Below are 19743 nucleotides of genomic sequence, written 5' to 3'. Positions count from 1 at the left end.
TACATTGTAAAGAGATTACTGTTAACGAATATGTGGCAATTCCTCACTAACCACTATCAACGTACCTTGTGTTGGCCTAGTTCCTGCTTCTGATTGCATTGAGCTTTTGGGTGTATTTGACATTAATCCTCCTAGAAGCAGTCTGCTGGAACTAATGACATCTTGATGTCCCTTACAGTTCTATAAACCTAAATTTTAATAACCTTCAACATCTACTTACCTTTGTTAAGAAACGGTAGTGGTTAAATTATGGAAATCACAGGCCCATCAAGGGTGGCAGCATGGCTATTTGTCCATTCAGTAAAGCTGGCATTTTGTCATGATGATGACACTGTGATTACATACATTCTATAAGATCATAACATTAAAGACTGTTTCCTGGCATCAAATTCAGATCTTGAGTAGAAAAGAAACGTGTTTTAAAAATATTATCCAATACATTCATTTATGAAAGGATACTTTCTTCTAGCTTAAAACATTTATAGTTCACAGTATCTAATGCTGTGATATTTGTATCATAAACATTATATTAGGAGTTCACAGTATTTTGGGTAAATTATAATAATAACTGTTTATTAGTGAAAAGCTTAACTTGACAAGTAGAGTGAATTTTAAACTAGTAGTACATTTTCACAGCCTATTGGGTTAGCTTTCTTATGGAATTATAATATTAAATGTTTACATTTTAAAGAATTATAATCATCTATGTCCGTTGGTATATATCTTTCTTAATGATTTATTATTACTAAAGAAAATATAACTGCAATTTCTTCTAAACATAAATTAAACATATATTTTTTGTGTAACTAATAAAACAGTATTAAAAATAATATAGTTCAGCATTAAATTTTTTCTTAGATATAATTTGTTATTTTTATTTATACATCTAATAGAGCATTTAAAATAGAAAGATAAATGAAGAATAGTAAGAAAATTATTAGATTGTGCTATTGGTTTTATTTAATAAATATAAGATCTAATGGTATTAAGAAGTCTTTAATACTGGAATTTTTAATTACTTCAACAATATCTGCACTTGACCATCTTTGTATTCAGGCTCTCTCAAGACTCTGTAATTTTAATATTCTGTGAGCCACATAGTGTCCTACTATTAAAGGATTTACATCCAGTCTGTGAGTGGAAGGGAATTAATAAACTATTAAAACCACACAGAAAGAAAAATGATAAAGTACCTAAAATAAGCATGTAAGTATATTTCCCTCCTATAGGTATGTCTCCATGGAAGGCCAAAATATAATGATAAGATTTCTTTTAAGCATGGATCTGAGCAGGGGGAGTGGGTGGGAAATCTTCAAGCTTCTGTCATTAAGCCACTGTATCATGGTTCGTTCGACTCCTGAAGGGAAAACCCTACTGCATATTCCAGAAAATGATCCATAGGCAGCGACGCCTGCTCCTGTGTACATTGCTGGAGTTTTACTATAAAATTTGGGTACTGTTCTTTATTCTGTTCTCTACTCTCTAAAAATACAACAAATGAAAACCATTAAGAGAATAGCAACTTACTACCTTCTGAAATTTAACACGGTGTATTTTGACTATGTTCACTAGAATTACCCTAGATTGACAAAAGAATTGAACAGTGATAACTTTCCACAGAATTATAAGAGCAAAATCTACCAAAATGTTTTTGCTTTGCTTTGTTTTGTTGTCTTTGTTGCAAACCTGAACCCCCTTCCTTCCATCATTGCAGCAGAAAGGATGTAAGGGAACAGGAAAGTGGTGTTGATAACACTTTCAGTAAGAGCAAGATGTATTTAAGATGAAGCAATAGCACTTTGGCTAATCTTTTAAAAAAAAGTTCTACTCTCTAGCACTGCAAGAGTGGAGATTTCTCCTTACACAGGATGGATTTAAGTGCACGATGATCATGCTACTTTGATTTTGATTGTATAATTTGAATTTGTTAATTCAAAGCTGCAAAAGAATTAACCCATGACCGTTTAATAATCTTATCAACAAATTTTTCTGGTTGTTTAAATTACTTCATATTTTGTAGATGAAATAGTGATCATATGTACATTTACACTTTTAGACATCATTTTAAGTCCATTTTTGTGGAAACTTTTTACATTTGAAGGGCTATGGGGATTCCATATCAAGCCTAACTTGAATATCTGCAAAATCTGAATATCTGCAGTTTAGAGCAGACTTAATCTTCTAAACCTTATCAACATCAGATTACATGACTGTTGATCTCTTAGAATTGCTAGCAAAAATTCTAAGACAGTGATAGGCTGTTGAAATGCAAAGACCAGGGAAGATATCTGGCAGAGAACTTTGAGTCAAGTTGTAAAAAAGTGGCATGCCATTTATTAACTAACTATATGACTTTAGGAGAGTTACTAATCCTCTCTGGAATGTAGATACTTTAATATGTAAAATGTAGATAATAATAGCTACTGCTCTAGTAAAGATTAATAATGGAATAATATTTACCAGATATTTAGGAAATGATCATTCTGGGGTACCTGGGTGGCTCTGTCAGTTCAATGTCTGACTCTTGGTTTTAACTTAGGTGATGATTCCAGGGTCTTTGGATTGAGCCCTGAGTCAGGCTCCTCACTGAGCTTGGAGCCAGTTTAAGATTCTCTCTCTCTCTCTCTCTCTCTCTCTCTCTCTCTCTCTCTCTCTCCCTCTGCACTTCTCCCCAGCTGGCATGCACATGCTAGTGTGCTTATTCTCTTTCTCTCTCAAATAAAACAACAACAAAAGAATAGTTCCTACTTCTACTCTTTCCCTATGTTCACAGCCAGTCTAGACTGTCAGGGAACAAGCAACAGGATGTATACCTGTTCACAATAAGATATATGTACTTTCGATCTCAATCCCTCATCTCAGTAAATAAAGCATATAGAATTGAAACAAAAATTTTCTCAAAATAGTACCTATCATGTCCAGGCATTGTGTATTTTCTTCTGAATTCTAGTTTACCTCATTAAGAATGAATAGTGTTTAGGGGCACCTCGGTGACTCAGTCAAGCAGCTGATTTAGGTTTAGGTCATGATCTCACAGTTTATGAGTTCAGGTCCCCAATTAGGGTCTGTGCTGACAGCTTGGAGCCTGGAGCCTGCTTTAGATTGAGTCTCCCTCTCTCTCTGCCCCTCCCTCACTCATGCTCTGTCTCTCTCTCAAAAGATGAATAAACATTAAAAAAATTAATAGTATTTGTAAAACATTCCTCTAGACCCTCTTTTTTTTAATTGAGACAGAAACAGAGCATGAGTGGGGGAGGGTCAAGGAGAGAGGGAGACACAATCTGAAGCAGGCTCCAGGCCCACAGCCTGACACAGGTCTTGAACCCACAAACTGTGAGATCATGACTTGAGCCAAAGTCCGACACATAGCCGACTGAGCCACCCAGGCACCCTGCCCCTAGACCATTTTAAATGAGCTTAGTGGGGCGCCTAGGTGGCTCAGTTGGTTGAGTGACCCACTCTTGATTTTTGCTCAGGTCATGAACCCAGGATTGTGGGGTCAAACTGCCACATCATCGTCCATGCTGAATGTGGAGCCTGCTTAAAGATTCTCTCCATCTTTCTCTCATCGGGGTAGGGAAAGAAAAATAAGATAAAAACAGAGAGGGATGCAAATCATAAGGGGCTATTTGCTGGAGTCCAGCTCCAGCAGGTCCAGGACTCCCTGAAGGATGGATGGTGTTGGCAAAAAGGAGTGAGAGAGCCTTGCCTTCTTTCTGATCACCAGGCAGGCTACTCTGTCCTGACCAGAGAGTCAGCTTTATTTATTGAAAAAGTGTATGGGGTACAAAATAGAAGTGGCAATTGCCTTAGACAATAATTTCTGATAACAAATTCTTTGTTAGGTAAAAATTTCCCAGAACATAGATTGGTGGAAGACTTGTGCATAATCTTTACCAATAGAGATTGAAGTAGGTGAATAGATATTTATCATATAGGAAAGGAAGGGATCTTTAGCATTAAAATACAAGGCAAAGTTTTTAGCAGAGCAAAGGTAAGAGTTATTTAGGTCTTTTTGAGCAGGGGTCAATAGCCTGTTTTCTGAGGGGAAGAAAAACAGGTTTTCTCAGGAAATGTAACATTTGTTCCTATAATCACAAAAGAAGAAACTCCTATCACAAGTTTTTTCACAAGGTATAATTCACATATTTTTAGCATAAGAAGACAAGTCACTCCTGATATCAGTCAGTCAGGCACCTTGGGGGTCGGTGTTCAAGCAGAAATTGAGTGGGGGTTGAGTGAGCCTAGACGCCAGTTGCCATCTGATGGTGGGAGGCCTTGCAAACCTGCCTTACTTCAGAAATGGCTCCCAGCAGCTGTTAAATACAGAGAACAAACTGAGGGTTGCTGGAGGTATGTTGGGTGGGGGGATGGGCTATATTGGTGATGGGCATTAAGGAGGGCACTTGTTGGGATGAGCACTGGTTGTTACATGTAAGTGATGAATCACTAAATTCTACTCCTGAAACCATTATTACACTATATGTTAACTAACTTGGATTTAAATAAAATTTAAATAAATAAAATACTTTCTCTCTCTCTCTTATTCTCTCCCTCTCTGCTCCCCTCCCTCTCCCCTGCTTACACTTTCCTTTCTCTCTTTCAGAAAACGAAAGTTAAATGAGCTTAGTGACTATAGTTAGAAGAAATAAACACTTTTTTTTTTTAAGAGAGAAAGAAAGAGAGAGCCCATGAGCAAAGGAGGGACAGAAGGATAGGGAGAGAGACAGAGAGACAGAGAGAGAGAATCTTAAGCAGGCTCCAAGCCCACCGTGGACCCCTTTGCCAGGCTCATGACCTGAACTGAAATCAAGAATCTGACACTTAACCGACAGAGCCACCCAGGCAACCCTAAACACATCTTGTTTTAGGATGAGGGGTAACCTTTCCATCACTGTGTTCTCTTCTCTGGGATGAAGGCTATGCTTGGATATGACCATCACATCTTACCAAATCATTGCTATTCAGGAGGTAGTAGTACTGAATCTAGAGGTAGTTTCTGGGACAGGCAATTAGCCAGGTGTTAAATTAAGATAGCAAAACTTGAAAATCTCTCTAAAACTTGACAGAGCTTGATGAATTTTAGTGAAGTAATCTTTTTTTAAAACTTTCATAATTAAGGAATTTTTAAAAAGTTAATTAACTAATCTTTAAAAGTAGGCTCTATGGCCAACATTCAGCCTGAACTTCCCACCCTGAGATTAAGTGTAACATGTTCTACCTACTAAGCCAGGCAGGCACTCCTTGAAGTAATCTTTGAATGAAAGGGCCCTCATTAATGAATGAATAATAGCACTAGTGTATTGGAAACAATGCAATATAGCGAGTATAGTATCTTAGAACATCTGAGAACTCTGTTAACTTTGCTAAAGGTAGTCTAGACACATTGTTTTGAAGTTTTTTAATAATCAATAATTAGATTTGAGGAGTAGGTCCCTGTATTCTTATGAAACATCACAGTTTTGTGTGTGTAGCCCTGATTACATAGCAAAAAAGAAGTGTGTGTGTGATTTATATTATGTTCCTTATTGCAATACACATTTAATTTAGAGAAAGATAAACGTGTGGATATCTTGATGTAGTTTTAAAAATGTCTTTGTTTAAAATATTTTAGGATGCATTAGTGTATCCTCAGAAGGGGAGAGCGAATGGATCCTTTGAAAATCCAATCATGACATGATTATGTCACTCCTTGGTTCCAACCTTTCCTGTTTCACTCACAATAAAAGCGGAGGTCCTTACAATGGCCTCCAAAGTCTGGCCCCATTCACTTCTCCCCAACCTTATCAGCACCCCTTCACCGGCCCCCAACTCCTCCTATTCTCCAACCATTTCATTCCCCCCAGCCAGCCACTTATTCTGCCAACCTAAGGACTCCCTTCCCTTATCTCCTTCAGGTCTTCGCTCAAACCCACTGAGGCCTTCCCTGACCACCATTTTTTGATGAATGAATAAAAGAATGAATGCACTTCACTCTTGCATAATGGTGTTCGGTTGCTCAAAGTGTGTATTTTTTAAATTTATTCCCCAGGTGAAAAGTATTACATGAATATCAGCATTGTTGATCTTAGATATGAAATATACAGCAAAAGAGTATCATATATAGGCTTTCAAGCTTCCTAATTTCTGTATCTTCAGTTTTGGGGAAGTCAAACCAAAAAGGTGGTTCTGTGGTGACGTTTACGGCTGTCTTAATGGGGGAGGGGCCCGGTGGGGATTTCTGTTTCTAGGGTAGATGACAGGGAACAGTCTCACCAAGATGCTCAAAATCCAAAGTGGTGTACTTAGGGCTGCTTGATTCTTGGAAGTCTAACCTAGTAAAGAAAGTAAAACGCAGGATATTTTCTGGAACGGTCTCCTGACGCAACTGTTTACAGCTTTTCTCCCGGCACCCAGAGGGAGCTTTACGGCCACCAGACTCGCAAGCTCGGTTAGTTCCCGTCCCCAGGCTCTAGGCGGCCGCGCGGCCGGCTGAGGGGCCTCGCCGCCCACCAGGCGGCGTCCCCGCCGCACGCCCACGCCCCGTACTCCGGTTGGCCCCGGCGGCAACAGGTGAGGCGCTCCGAGCGCTCAGCGGCCGCGAGCTCCGGAGGTAGGTCCCGGCGGCGGCGGCAGCGCGCGGGCAGAGCGGAGAGCGCGACGGAGCGCAGGCGGGAGGGCTTCCCGCACGGGGGCGCTGCCACCAGCGCAGGGGACGTTCCACCGGGGAACCGGGGTTTCCTGCCGCTCCGACGCGCTGGACTCGGGAGGACCCATCCTCACCATGAAGGGCAGCAAAGGCATCGAGAACCCGGCGTTCGTCGCCTCCAGCCCGGACACCCCGCACCGTTTGTTTGCATCGCCCTCTCACGTCCAAGTTTCTGATTTGACCATCAAATCCCAGACACAGAATTCGAAGCCACAGGAGCCTCCGGAGCCCCAGAAGTCACTGGAGCCACCCCAGCCTTCAGCGGCGCCCCCTGCCCCCCAAGAGCTGTCCGGGCCTGCGTCGCTGCCCGAGTTTGAGGAGGGACCCTGCGGGTGTGGGAACTTCATGCCGCAGCGTCTCCAGCGCTGCAACACGCCCCAGGGCTTTCTGCTCTTCTATTGCCTTTTGGCGCTCACGCAAGGTAAGGTCCCGCGCCGGCTCGGGAGGGCTTTGCGGAGGGCGCGGAGGGATCGCGGGGCTGGCGCGGCGGGGGGGCAGGTGCGCGGAGAGCCCGCGTAGTGGACGCTGCGTGCCGGGCGGCCGGGCCGGGCCCTGACGCGCCCCTCTGGCGACCCCAGGGGCGCGCCTCCACAACGTAGCTTTTCCTTGGCAGCAGCTTCTGAAACTTGCCCTGATTGCTCCTTATCTTTCGTGTTCCACCTCCCCTACAGGGAGGGTGGAAATGACTGGAACCTTCCTTTGGGAATGGTTTGCCCTTGGGGGAATCCATTCTATACCACAAAAGCATATAGTTTGCGAAACTCCTTGTTAAAAGAAGGTTTTTGTTTTGTTTTATATTGTTTCTGGAAGGGAAGGATTAATTTTTAGATGAGGGTAGGGTAGTTCTCAAAAGAGAAGCTTGCTCGAAGGGGTTAGACAGCAGCATTCCTGTTTTGTTTAGGATACTTAGTGCGAGCTGTGCGCAGGCACAGGTGAATGCTCGTAAACGCCCGAGGCGGTGTTGAAGCGTGAGGCTTTCGGAATAAGAGTTGTGCCCTGTTTTGTTCAAGGATCGCTTTCAGTTGCTCTTGGGAATTAACTGATAAAGTTCAGGTTTATACCCTCAGGAGTTTGCAGGGCAAGCCTGGTTTGGAGGAGTGAGTGGTAGAGGAACAATGGCTCTCGGGAAAGCGCTTCGAGAAGGTAAAGGCCACCGCTGCATTGTGTAATGAGGAGGGGGGGAGGGGGAGGCAAGTTAGCTAAGGTGACCCACACGTTGAAGGGAGGTGGGCGTTAAGGCAGAGGAAGGAAGTGCTGAAGGCTGGTTAGAATTTGGGGGCACACTATGTAGATTTTTTTTTTTGGTCACGTGTGTCCAGTATTTGTAAAGAGGCCATCCAAGGCTCATTGGAAGAAATGCAATCCAGGAAATGTTTCTGGGGGGGGGGGGGGGAAGGTAGTTAGAAATTGCTCTTTTTAAAAGATTAACCGAAGAGTAAATCTAAATATAATCTGCTTATTCTCATTCCTGCTCCCTTGTCTGAAAGGACCTGGTGTCCCTTACTTTGCACATGTTAGGTGTTAAGTGAGTATACCTTGATTGCAAGTCCATGCCTGCTCTTTTGTCAAAGGTTGTTTGGTGCTAAAAAGTTATTTTTGTTTCCGCATTTCTAATTAGTTCACCTTCTCTCAGTGTCTTGATCTTAGTTGTCCAAAGTATCTGATGACACATTTCAGTGCCAGAGGAATGCAAAGTTCAAAGAAGTTGGACACAAGTAAACCTTGTTTTACCTTAAAACATATGCTGAAATTTCTATATTCCAGAATACATACATCTATTATAAAATACTGTTTAACATGGTTATCAAATATTATTGGCACTCTTAGAAAAGTGTGTCAGTTTTGGCCTAGAGCTACGTCGACCCAGAGGTCCCCAATTTAAGAAGCATAATCCTAGATGAAGGTGATCCAATAAAGTCTTGTTTCAGTTTAAATTTTAATTATTACCATTAGATTTGAATTATTACCATGTTTCTCAGACATGATCCTTGGGAGGACATGGTATATTAAGGAGTCGCATTAGCCATCTCACCTGCAGCCAATTCCAGAACCCGGTACATGGTATATTAAGAAGTATTTGGGGAAAAACAAAAAATCCCCATAAAACCTCAAAACTTGCCAGGTTAGTTGACTTAACCCAGAATTTCTCGAAGATTAACAGCATTTCTCGTAGCGTGCTTCCTATCCTCATGTATATACAAGAGAGAGACCCAGTATGCGATATTTCTTGGAATTTCTTTTTCTAAAGCAGAGTTCTTAGAACTTACGTAGCATGGAATTCAGAGTGGGGTTCATAGGTTTAAAGTGCTATGCGTCCACAAGAGTTTACAAATTTACTTTTTCAGGGAAGTTTTACCATAAAGGCAATGAGTTTTAATGACTGACTTTTAAACAGTATCCTAAGTGTGTTGGGAAGTTGATTTTTTGGGGGGACGTGTTGGGGAGGAGTTGATTTTTGGATAGGGAAATTTTCATATTCTCAGATTCCTTTGAAGCATGTCATTCTTCGGTTCATTAGACACTTTACCTTGAAATTTTAAGAATTGTAAATTGGTTTTTGGGTTACTAAACTAGCATAAAAGTAAAATGAGTTTTATGTTAGGACTTTTAAAGCTTGTTATATCAACTGTATAGTACATTTCCAGTTATAGCCTTGGTAAGGCAAATTTTAAGGAAATTGTAGAAATCATGGCTTATGTCTACTTTATTAACAAATGAAAACAGCTCATGGTATCCTCTTAAGTAAAGGGGTTATCTAGTTGAAAACTTTGTAATTTGATCAGATTTTTTTAATATTCAATTTATAGTAATGTTTAGTAGGTTTAATCTGTATCTGGACAAGGCATTTTTGTTAAGTCAGTCAAAATAGGATTTCCCTTATATTTTCCCATCAGACTTGTAATTAACAGAGTCGGTGTACTTTTTTTTGTCTGTTTACTTTGCATATGACTTAGAATGCCCTTGTTGAAATGACTCTTGGTGTGTATTTAGTTTTGCCTTAGGACGTTTTAAATGGTAACTTTAAGGACTGTAAAAGTGTTAGAAGAAAGGAGGTTTGAGAGCTCAATTTCACCTTTCATAAGACTAAGTCAAGGAATTCTAGTTATATATAAATATGTCTAATAATTGAACAGTCTTGGAAGCACTTGAGCGTTACTTTAATGACCTCTGGAGTCACTTGTACTTTTTATGCTTTTCTGAGTGAAGTCCATGAGAGTATGCCACTCTTGGAATCTCTGTAGCAAACTGGCTTCATAAGAATTTACCAGTCTGACTTTTTATTTGCCATATAAAGAAAAATGAAGTTAGCTACATTTTGTATATGGTAAGCATCAATTTTATTTAAGACTTGAAAATCAACAAGTATACTATTTAAAAGGAAATGGATTTGTAAGGAAGTATTTTTGAGTTGCTAACTTTGAGACTTTTGAAGTTGGTACATTAAAAAAAATTAAAATAAATGAACAGCCACACTTTAGTCACAACCAAACTCTAGTACATTTTGTTAAAAATCATAATCTGTATGGTAAAGTTAATAAAAATCATGCATATAAATCTTCTTTTCTCTCTTTTAGGTATTGTAGTAAATGGCCTCGTAAATATTAGCATTTCCACTATTGAGAAGCGCTATGAAATGAAGAGTTCCCTGACAGGCCTGATATCATCAAGCTATGATATCTCATTCTGTGTGTTGTCTCTATTTGTGTCATTCATTGGTGAAAGAGGACACAAACCCAAGTGGCTTGCATTTGCATCCTTTATGATAGGACTGGGAGCACTTGTATTTTCACTGCCAAAATTTTTTAGTGGAAAGTACCAATTGGGGTCCCCATTTGAAGGTAAGTTTCTGTTGTGTTATTTTTTGTTTGTCTTTCTTTTCGTTTTGTTTTAACTTAAGAAGCACTGTAAAACAAGGCCTTTACTTTTATGTTGTAACTCAGTTGTACAGGTAAGTATGGTAAGGGCTGTTTCCTCCACTGGTTACTGCTTCGTTTTGATGCGAATTTTGTGAAATAGATCACAGACATAGATTGCATCATTCATCCCTTCACTCGTTATTCAAGTTGTTAATCATCTGATACTCATTCCTCATGTTACACACAGCCCTCCTCAAAAAGCAGTCATCAATTTTCTTGTGCACTTATAACCTCACTGGGGTTCTAAGATCTATAGTTTTTCCCTTTGTGGTTTTATTTCTGTGCTTACAGCTTTGCACCCTGGACCTGAATCCTGAGGTAAAGAGAGGTGAAATTTATGGGAGAACTGAAGCTTTTCCTAAGAACTGAAGCCAGCTGTGCTTCTATGACTTTAGTCAGAACTTCATGATCTACCTAATGTGTTGCTCTGGTTAGATGAAAAAGTGCATTATTGAAAGGCTCAAAAGGATATTTGACTGTATTTCTACCTCTTTTTTTTACCCCCAAAGAATTAGTTTTCTTTTAAATATTTATTTATATTTATTTTTTAATGAGAAAGAGCACACCTGTGGGGGGTGGGGGGCGGTTAGAGAGAGAGGGAGACAGAGAATCCAAAGCAGGCTCCAAGCTGTCAGTCCAGGGCCCAACACTGACCTTGAACTGAACCATGGGATCATGACCTGAGTTGGAGTTGGCTAGTTAACTGACTGAGCCGCCTAGGTGCTCCCCAAAGGTTCAGTTACAATGAGAAAACAATTATGGTAGAGTCCGAGGGGTGTACTGATGAAAACCCTAACATTTTTATTGGCCTTCCAGGGACTTTTAATAGTAAATACTGAGAAAAATAGGGCTATAGAATTAGCTTTCAGGAGTTAGTAAGTGAAGAAAAGGCTTAGTTACAGTAAGAAGAAAAGATAATTGGGGACTGCTGTGATACAGGAATTATTTTTTTAAAGTTAAAGTTGTTACACTTGTGAAATGTTAATATTGAAAATTAATATTTCAGTGTTGACATTTCCTAAGACCAAATTCCCAATTATAGAATGACAACAAATAGGTAAATATTTTTAACAATTAAGTACATATTGTGTAGCTTGGTTTTAGGAGTATACTTATTAGGTAAGCAGATTTCATTTGGAAATAAAAATAGAATATGCAAGCATATAGGACCAAAAGACGGTGTTTCTAAAGCATGGTGGAGTTTGAAATAAATGGAATAAGGAGAATATGTTATCAGTGAAAAGATCACTTATGTCGATTCTGGCACTTTATCTAAGAATGGAAAAGATTGTGTAAGGCCAATTTCACTGGGAGTAGTTTTAGGAACAACGTATCCACTAGGCTTTAGTAAAAATAATTGAAATCTTAGCAGTAAGGTAAAATCTAAATTGTAGTCTGTCACAAAAGAACCAGGATACCGACTCTATGATCGTAAAAACATTATTGTGCATTATTGTGTGTATAGCATTTACTTGGTAAACTTTGTACTGAATCAAATCCCTCAGTCTTCTGGTTGATCAGATGCCCTACTTGTTCTTAAAATACATGAACTTTCATAAAATCTCTGATTCTTTAAACTAAAATGTAACACCTGTTCCAGTATAGAAGAAGCCTGTCTGTCCTCAGCAATCTTCTTAGCTTCATCTCTTGCCATACGCACTTTGAATTGCAGCTAATCTGACCAGTTTATATTTCTCAATTATTATGAGAATTGTGGGTATGTGTGTGGGTGGGCCGCAGAGATGAAGCCAAGGAGATTGCTAATGCCAGGTCACAAGCTTTTAGTACATTATAGTGTACTATGCAAGTTTCACCAAGTTATTTTTGATAATTGATGTTTTGTATTATTTTAGTTGAAGTAGATTAGATAGAGGAATTGACTAATGTGTGAAGTTTTTAGTGTAAACTAATTTAAATAATAGCTTACCATTGGCAAATGAAAACAAAACCCAGGTTGCTCCTATGTTCTGTCATTCACTCAATAAATATTTATTGGTATGGACCGTACATGGTGCTGAGATACTAGCAGTGAAACAAACAGTTTTATGTAGTAGTGGGGAGAAACACAAAGCTGATCAATAGAGAAGGTAATTGAAGATTAAGGTGAGTGTATGAAGGAACAAATAATATGAAGTAATAGTGTATAAAAGAGCAAAGGACAACTGTTATAATAATAGCTGGATAATGAGGAACCAGCCTTGAAAGATGCTTTCCAGGCTGAAGAAAAACATGATAAAGGGTCTTGGAGCAGGAAAGAGCTTGGTAGGTTTTAGGAAATGTCATTTTGGCTACTGTGATCAAAGCAATGGAGAACATGGCATGTGATGAACTTGGAGAGACAGGTAGACACCAACATGTGGCATTTGGATTTTCCTTTAGTGCAGTGGGTAGTTATGAGAAAGTTTTCCACAGGGAAGTGCATGATTTTATGTTTTGAAATGATCGTTTTGGTTTCTCTTGTTCTGAAGGATGGGAGCAAATGGGAGAAAATCACCCTGGAGTTAGTTTTTTTACCAAGTAGTCCAGGTGAGAGAGAAAGGCGGTTGGACTGGGTTGGTAGCAGTAGAGATCTAGAGGAGTGACTAGTTTTCTGTGGATTTTCAAGAAAAAAAAGAGAAGAGTTTTTTGGTAGATTAATTATAAAAGAGGACTGACTAATGACTCAATATTCGGCTTGACCAACCGGGCTATTTACTAGAACATAGGAAAACAGAATTAGGAGTGGAAATCCGGTTTGGTCCTAAGTGTGACCTGTGTATCACATATCCAGTGTTGCTGTATGTATGTTTGCACATGTATGTTTACGTGTTTGAGTTACTCCTTAGTCTTCATTCCTAGAAGTAAAGATATTGAGTTAAAGGGCTTCCTTATTCTAATTTTTGATAAATAATGTCGCATTGATTTTTAGGAAGGAATATTCCAGTTACTTTTCCACAGTAAATATATGAAAATGCTCACTTGTTATTTTGCATTTTTTTCCCCTGAAGGTATTCTTTAATAGGGATTTCTTTGTGGTATGTTTGTGTGTATGTTTAGGAGTTTGGAATAGAGCATATACAAAATTCAGGACTGAAATCGCATGACATATCTAAAGGAATCCAGGCATTTAGAAACAAAAGGAATGTTAGAGATCATAAATTCCTTCTTTTATAGTGTAGAACCTTAGTACAAGAGGTGAAATGACATCATGGTGATTTCTTAGATAAATCAATAACAACTAAAACTAATACTAGTTTTCATGAATTGCTTAATGTTTTTTAGTTTTTTATTTATTTCTCATAGTAGGTTTATTAACTATATTGGATAATTTAAATATTTTTTGAATTTATTTTTAAGTGTTTACATATTGCACAATTATCTTTATGAATTTAAACCATTTCTTCCCCAGTTTTAAATAGCCAGTTATAATGATCTGTACTTTCTTAAAAACATAGTAACTTGTCTATTTAAGTGAGTTATACAGTTTTGCAAATTTTGGGTTCCATAACCAAAAATCTTATTTGTCCAAGTCTAAGGAGAGTATAGAAGAAAAGGAGATTTAAGTGGAAAAAGGATACAGAAGATTTGAAAACTTTCTGTAAATTAGAAACAAGGGAATGTACATTCTTCTTAGGTCATATAACATAAATAATCTAAAGAACCTAACACTAAAAATCATTTTATTAATTGAAATCATACATATAATTTAATTTGAAAATTACATTGAGATGATTAGCATATTCCTTTGTGTGCTTTTTCGTTGTTGCTGTTTTTTTGAACTTGAGAAAAGTCAGGGCTCCATTTGGATGAGATCATCTCTATAAGAGGGGATTAAAGTAACATAATATAGTTGGTGAGTAGAAGAAAACAAAACGTGAAATATGGTAAACATGTGCAATTTCCACAGGTGTGAGAAAAACACAAAAGAAAGTGAGAGGTTAGCAAAAGGTAGAAAAGTATGTTTGAAAATAGCTTGTAAAAAATAAATTTAAGTAGGTTTGGGAAAGTATTTTTTTTAAGGGAAGATTTTATGAAGATTTAAGCATTAGAGGTGATTATCTAACTTTGGAGATAATAACACTTATGACAGGGAAGTTTTGGTGGTTATTGGATACAAAAAAGGGAAGAATTAAAATTAAGAGAAATGCTTCTCAGGTCTGATTTTTATATATGTTAACCTGAAAATAGAAGAGTGTCATAAAATATTCTTATGTAAATAATATTTGATACTCACTTTTGATATATTTTAACTTGTTACAACATATTTTAATATAACTTTCAAATATTTAAAAATGTAATAAATAAACATAACAATTTGTTTTTATCTAGGCATTTTAAAATTCCTTATTAATGAGTGTTAATTCAATTTTGTCTCTTTGTGACTTTGGAAAGGGGTCATTAGTAAATACTTAGAAATTATAGAGAAGTAACTACTAAATCCAGTAAAGCTCTTTTTCTTTACTAGCCAATAGTTGGATAATTTTTCCTAAGTTATATTATTTTCATGTTTCTCTTTTATTCCTTTCTCTCAGAAAAAGGTAGCTCTCAACACTTACCATTTAATTCAGCATTAAATTTCTAATGTTTTAGATTGGTATTTTAGGAAGAATTCTGTACTAGAAAAAATTAGTTATGCAAGGTGAATTTAAAATGTTGAACTAGGAAAACGATTAGCATGGGACTCAAAGTGTGATTTAATTTTATTTACTGTTTTGTCTTATGTCTTGTATTCATGAGGATTTGTTCTAAACATGAAATACTTGACTAGATTGGAGAAGACACAGGGCCAAGAATCTTACAGTTTTACAATCACTAATTTAATACAGTAAACTTTAATTTTGCTTGGCCTCTGAGTGTTCTTTTTTCCTAATATTCCTTCTTCCTTACAAATACATTTTATTTTTCTTATATTTCAATTTTTATTATAAAAGAAATGAATAAAAAAGAAATATCTTAGAAAATGTAATGATATAATAAAGCAAATGATTCAAAGATTTTAAAATTTAATACAATAAAAGAGCTAGAACTAACTTTTAGGGATAGTCAGTATGTCAGATGAAACTACCACAATTTTTCACATACAAGGCACTTCAGGCTTCCCCAAACATCCTAAATTATATGAGTTACCCTGAATGCTTGCTACTATTATTTAATGTCTCTTAGAGATCTTAAATCAGCAAGTCTGGGGTAGAACTCAGGAATTTATATATTGTAAAATTACGCATGTTATTTTATCAGTTTGGGGAAATGTATGTCTAGTTTGATGCTTAATTATTTTGTAAACGTGTGTGGGCACAGAGGTTTCTTTTTATGTCAGTGTTATTGCTTTATAAATTCCTTTACAATAGAAGTTTCACACTGATCATGAGATAACTAGATCTTTAATGTAGCCAGTTTGGTTGAAATTCAAATAACCAAGCTTTTGAAATAGAGGAAACTGACAGAAAATTAAGTAGGAAAAAATGTGTCAATGAGGTGTTAGCACAAACTCAGTTCTGCTCACAGCTATAATTTGTAGATAGAGATTTTAAAATCCATGCCCTTGAGCAAAAGAATATAATGTTCCACCATTTCCCAAAGTACGATCTGCAGAGCAGTTTCTGAAGATGTTAAGAATATGTTAAATATATGTCCCATGGTTCAGTGAGTTTGGGAGAATGAACTTAAGTTCATTTAAGGGGGATCTCTTTTGCATCATTGAAAAGTTAATGTATTTTGTGAATCTTTAGTTAGGGGATATGATATATGCAGTTCTGAACTTATTGACCCAAGGGACTCCATTGTTATTATACTTGCCCCCTTTTCTCTGCTCCTACTCATTTTACGTTTTCTCTTACAGATAAGTGTTTTAGTAAACAGGCTTTGGAAAATCTGTCCTGTGCTGACTTAAGTCATTTTGAAAGCTTTGTTGAATTTATAAAATTTATTTTATAGTTTATTATAAATTTATAATTTGTTATAAATATTTTATATTATGTGGCTATAATATATAATATATGTTATATATAAATAAAATATTATAATTAATAAATTTATAACATTTATTATTGCCAGCACTGGAACAGCATGTGATATATAGTAGGTATTCAAGAAGGGGTTGTTGAATTGTCAAATACATTAATGAATTAATGATCCTTTCAATGGAGGCATATTAGGAGTCTAATGATATGCCCTTCCACAGAGGCAGTAAGAATAATGTCAGGCAGTTTGGGATTTCTGCTCACATTTGCCATAAAGTTGGCCTAAAAGGAATGGGTCATTTTCTCTTTCTTTGGCCACTGAAATGGGAAGAATTGTGTTATCAGAGACAAGCGTAGATGATCTTTTAGGGTAAGATTTGGGATCTGAAAATTTTTCAGTATGAAAAAGGAAGCTAAAATGAGAAGCATATTCAGAAATAGTAACAAAATGCTTTGATGTTCTACTTTTGGTTTTTGTCTTAATTAGTTGCTGAACTGCTGATTCCCTATGTAGTATCATGCTTCTAAGGTAATGCTAAAATATAAGGATTACTTTTTGATAGACTATTAGTAGTGATTGCCCTTACTTGTTTTCGTGTATAAAATAAAAGGAAATACTCTGATAAGGCATTCAAGTTGACCATAGGCATAGTTGTAACTAACCAGTATAATGTATGTGAGGCAAAAGTTAAGCAACGATTTTTGAGCTTCCTCAGAAAGGTTGGTAAAAATGTGGTTTGTGGCAAGACAGAAATGGGGAAATTCTATTTTCTAAGTCACTGTTCTTAAAAATGCACAAATTAGCCAATGTGTGTTTTAAAGTATCTTTTCCCTTTTATTTACATATTATTAGCACATTACATTGAGAGAAAGTATGCAGGATATTAGAGTCAGACAAAACTGAGTTTAAATTTTTTCTTGAACACACTGTGGCCCTATACAACAAGTTTTATTATAAATCATGATGATGACAGTAACCCCTACCTCAAAGGAGACTATACACATACAGTAATAAAGCAGTGCCTGGTGCGTGTCATTAATTAGTAGCAATGAATAATAATGATGTTCATATTAATTAAGTTACAGCTATACTAATATATAAAACTATCTTTCTTGGTTTGTTTAGTTCTTGGCAATGGTAGTTACAAAATCCTATGAACAACTAAAAATCTTTCAATATGGTAGCTGTTTTTTTGTAGGTGTCACTAGGTATTGATATATCTCCGTAGTCTGGTTTAATACTTCCAAAATCATATATTAGAGAGGGTTTTAATTAGATATGTTTCCAGGATTATATTCTTAGGATATAAGAAAATAAATTTCTTTGGTGTAGCTCACCTTAATTGGATCCACTCAAAGTAGTATGCCAAAATAATTAGGTTTTAAATAGTCAAATTGCCTCTTTTTAAATAGCTTTAATTTTTGTCTAATTTTAAACATCGTGCATCCTTGGCAAGCCATTCAGAAGACAAAACAAAAACAAAAAGAAATGAAATAAAAGAAAAAAATGGAAGGAATGGAACAAAAAAGGAAGGAAATAAAAAATTTTCTTACCATGACCTAGATTACCTACTGTTAATATTGTTCTGCCTTCTTAATATTTGCATGTATTCACAGTCATACATAATACACAGATTTATGTTACAGTCATTAATACATACTCATGCACAAATCACATCCCCACACTCTTACTAGGATTCATACATATTCATACATCTTACATGACATTTACACATATGCATTCAAATTTACATTTTAAGGAAACATTTTGAATTTATAGATATCTACTTTTTCTTTAAGAATATATATTAGTTATTGTAATATATTAAAAAATAATCACAGAATATTTATGTTTTTATATTCATTTTGTAGATAACCTATTAATCAACTCTTTTTTCATTAATAACTTTTTCTGGTTAGAGAAGTTCTACTGGTCATTGCAGATAATTTGGATAATACTAAGAAATAGAGAGAAAAGCCAATTCATTATTGTTTTTTTTCTCTCAAGGGAAACAACATTGGGACTGTATTAGTTAATGTTTTTAGTGTGCCTGTTTCTTGAAGAGTTAATATAATACTTTGTATAGTTTGCAACCTTTGAGCATTCTTATTCTTGCACAACATTCTATTTTACATTTTAACCATTCTCACAGAGTTGAATATTTATATTTAAAAAGTTTTCTGTTATAAACTTCATGATAACTGTGTTTTTAGTATTTATTTATATATTTATTTTGAGAGAGAGACAGTGCACATGTATATGCAAGCAGGGGAGGGACAGAGAGAGAAAGAGAATTTTAAGCAGGCTTGGCACTGTAGACCCTGCTGTGGGGCTTGATCTAAAGAACCATGAGACCTGAGTGCAAACCAAGAGTCAGACACTAAACTGACTAAGCCACCCAGGAGCCCCCATGATAACAATTTTAAGCTTAAAGATTTTGCTACATTTTAATAATTTTACAGTATTTAGCATTTTGGAATTAGCTTTTTTTTTTTTTTTCACTCAGAATAACTCTAAAAACTCATGAGGGTTGTGTTTACCAATTGTTCATTCCTTTTTATTGCTAATGACTAAGTATTTCGTGGTATGAATGTACCATGCATGGTTTGTTTAATCATTCACCACTAAAGATCATCTGGGTTCCTCTGTTTTTTGGTTCTGACAAAGTTATGAACATTTGTACAGATTTTTGTGTAAATGTCGTACTCATTTCTCTGGGATAGCAGCCCAGGAGTAAAACAGTTGGGTCATGTGACAGTTCTATGGGTTTTTTTGTTTTTCTTTTTGAGAACTATTAAACTGTTTTCCAGAGTGACTATACCATTTTATAGCCCACCAACAACATATGAGTGATCCTATCCTTGCCATCATTTGGTGCAGTATTATTTTTTTAATTTTAGCCATTCTGATAGGTTGCAATAAAATCTCATTGTGACTTTAACCTGCATTTTCCTAATGGCTAATGTTATTGGACATCTTTGCTTGTGCTCATTTGCCATCTACTTATCTTTAGTGTAATGTCTGATTATGTTTTTGCCTATTCTGTAACTGGATTGTTTATTTTTTACTGTTGAATTTTAAAAGTTATGTATTCCAAGTCCTAGATTTTTAACAGGTAGCTGATTTGCAAAATTTTTCATTCAGTGTATAGTTTGTCTTTTTATATTTTTAACAGAGTTCTTCACAAGAACAGAAGTT

At 36.5% G+C, this 19743-nt stretch overlaps 1 protein-coding gene across 1 annotated transcript in view; it reads left to right on the top strand.

Annotated features, from left to right (window-relative positions):
- The first annotated feature begins 6224 nt into the window (after window positions 1–6224).
- The window catches only part of SLCO4C1 (solute carrier organic anion transporter family member 4C1), a 64949-nt gene continuing 51430 nt past the window's right edge, over window positions 6225–19743 (top strand). Inside the window, exons 1-2 of the mRNA XM_029942647.1 lie at window positions 6225–7109; window positions 10264–10527. Of these exons, the coding sequence (XP_029798507.1) occupies window positions 6764–7109; window positions 10264–10527 (610 nt within the window). The 5' untranslated portion in view covers window positions 6225–6763. The remainder of the gene's footprint in view (window positions 7110–10263; window positions 10528–19743) is intronic.

Source organism: Suricata suricatta, chromosome 6, assembly GCF_006229205.1.
Source record: "Suricata suricatta isolate VVHF042 chromosome 6, meerkat_22Aug2017_6uvM2_HiC, whole genome shotgun sequence".
Taxonomy (NCBI): Eukaryota; Metazoa; Chordata; class Mammalia; order Carnivora; family Herpestidae; genus Suricata; species Suricata suricatta.
The sequence above is the reverse complement of the archived record's forward strand: the minus strand, read 5'-3'. Positions and strand labels throughout refer to the sequence as shown.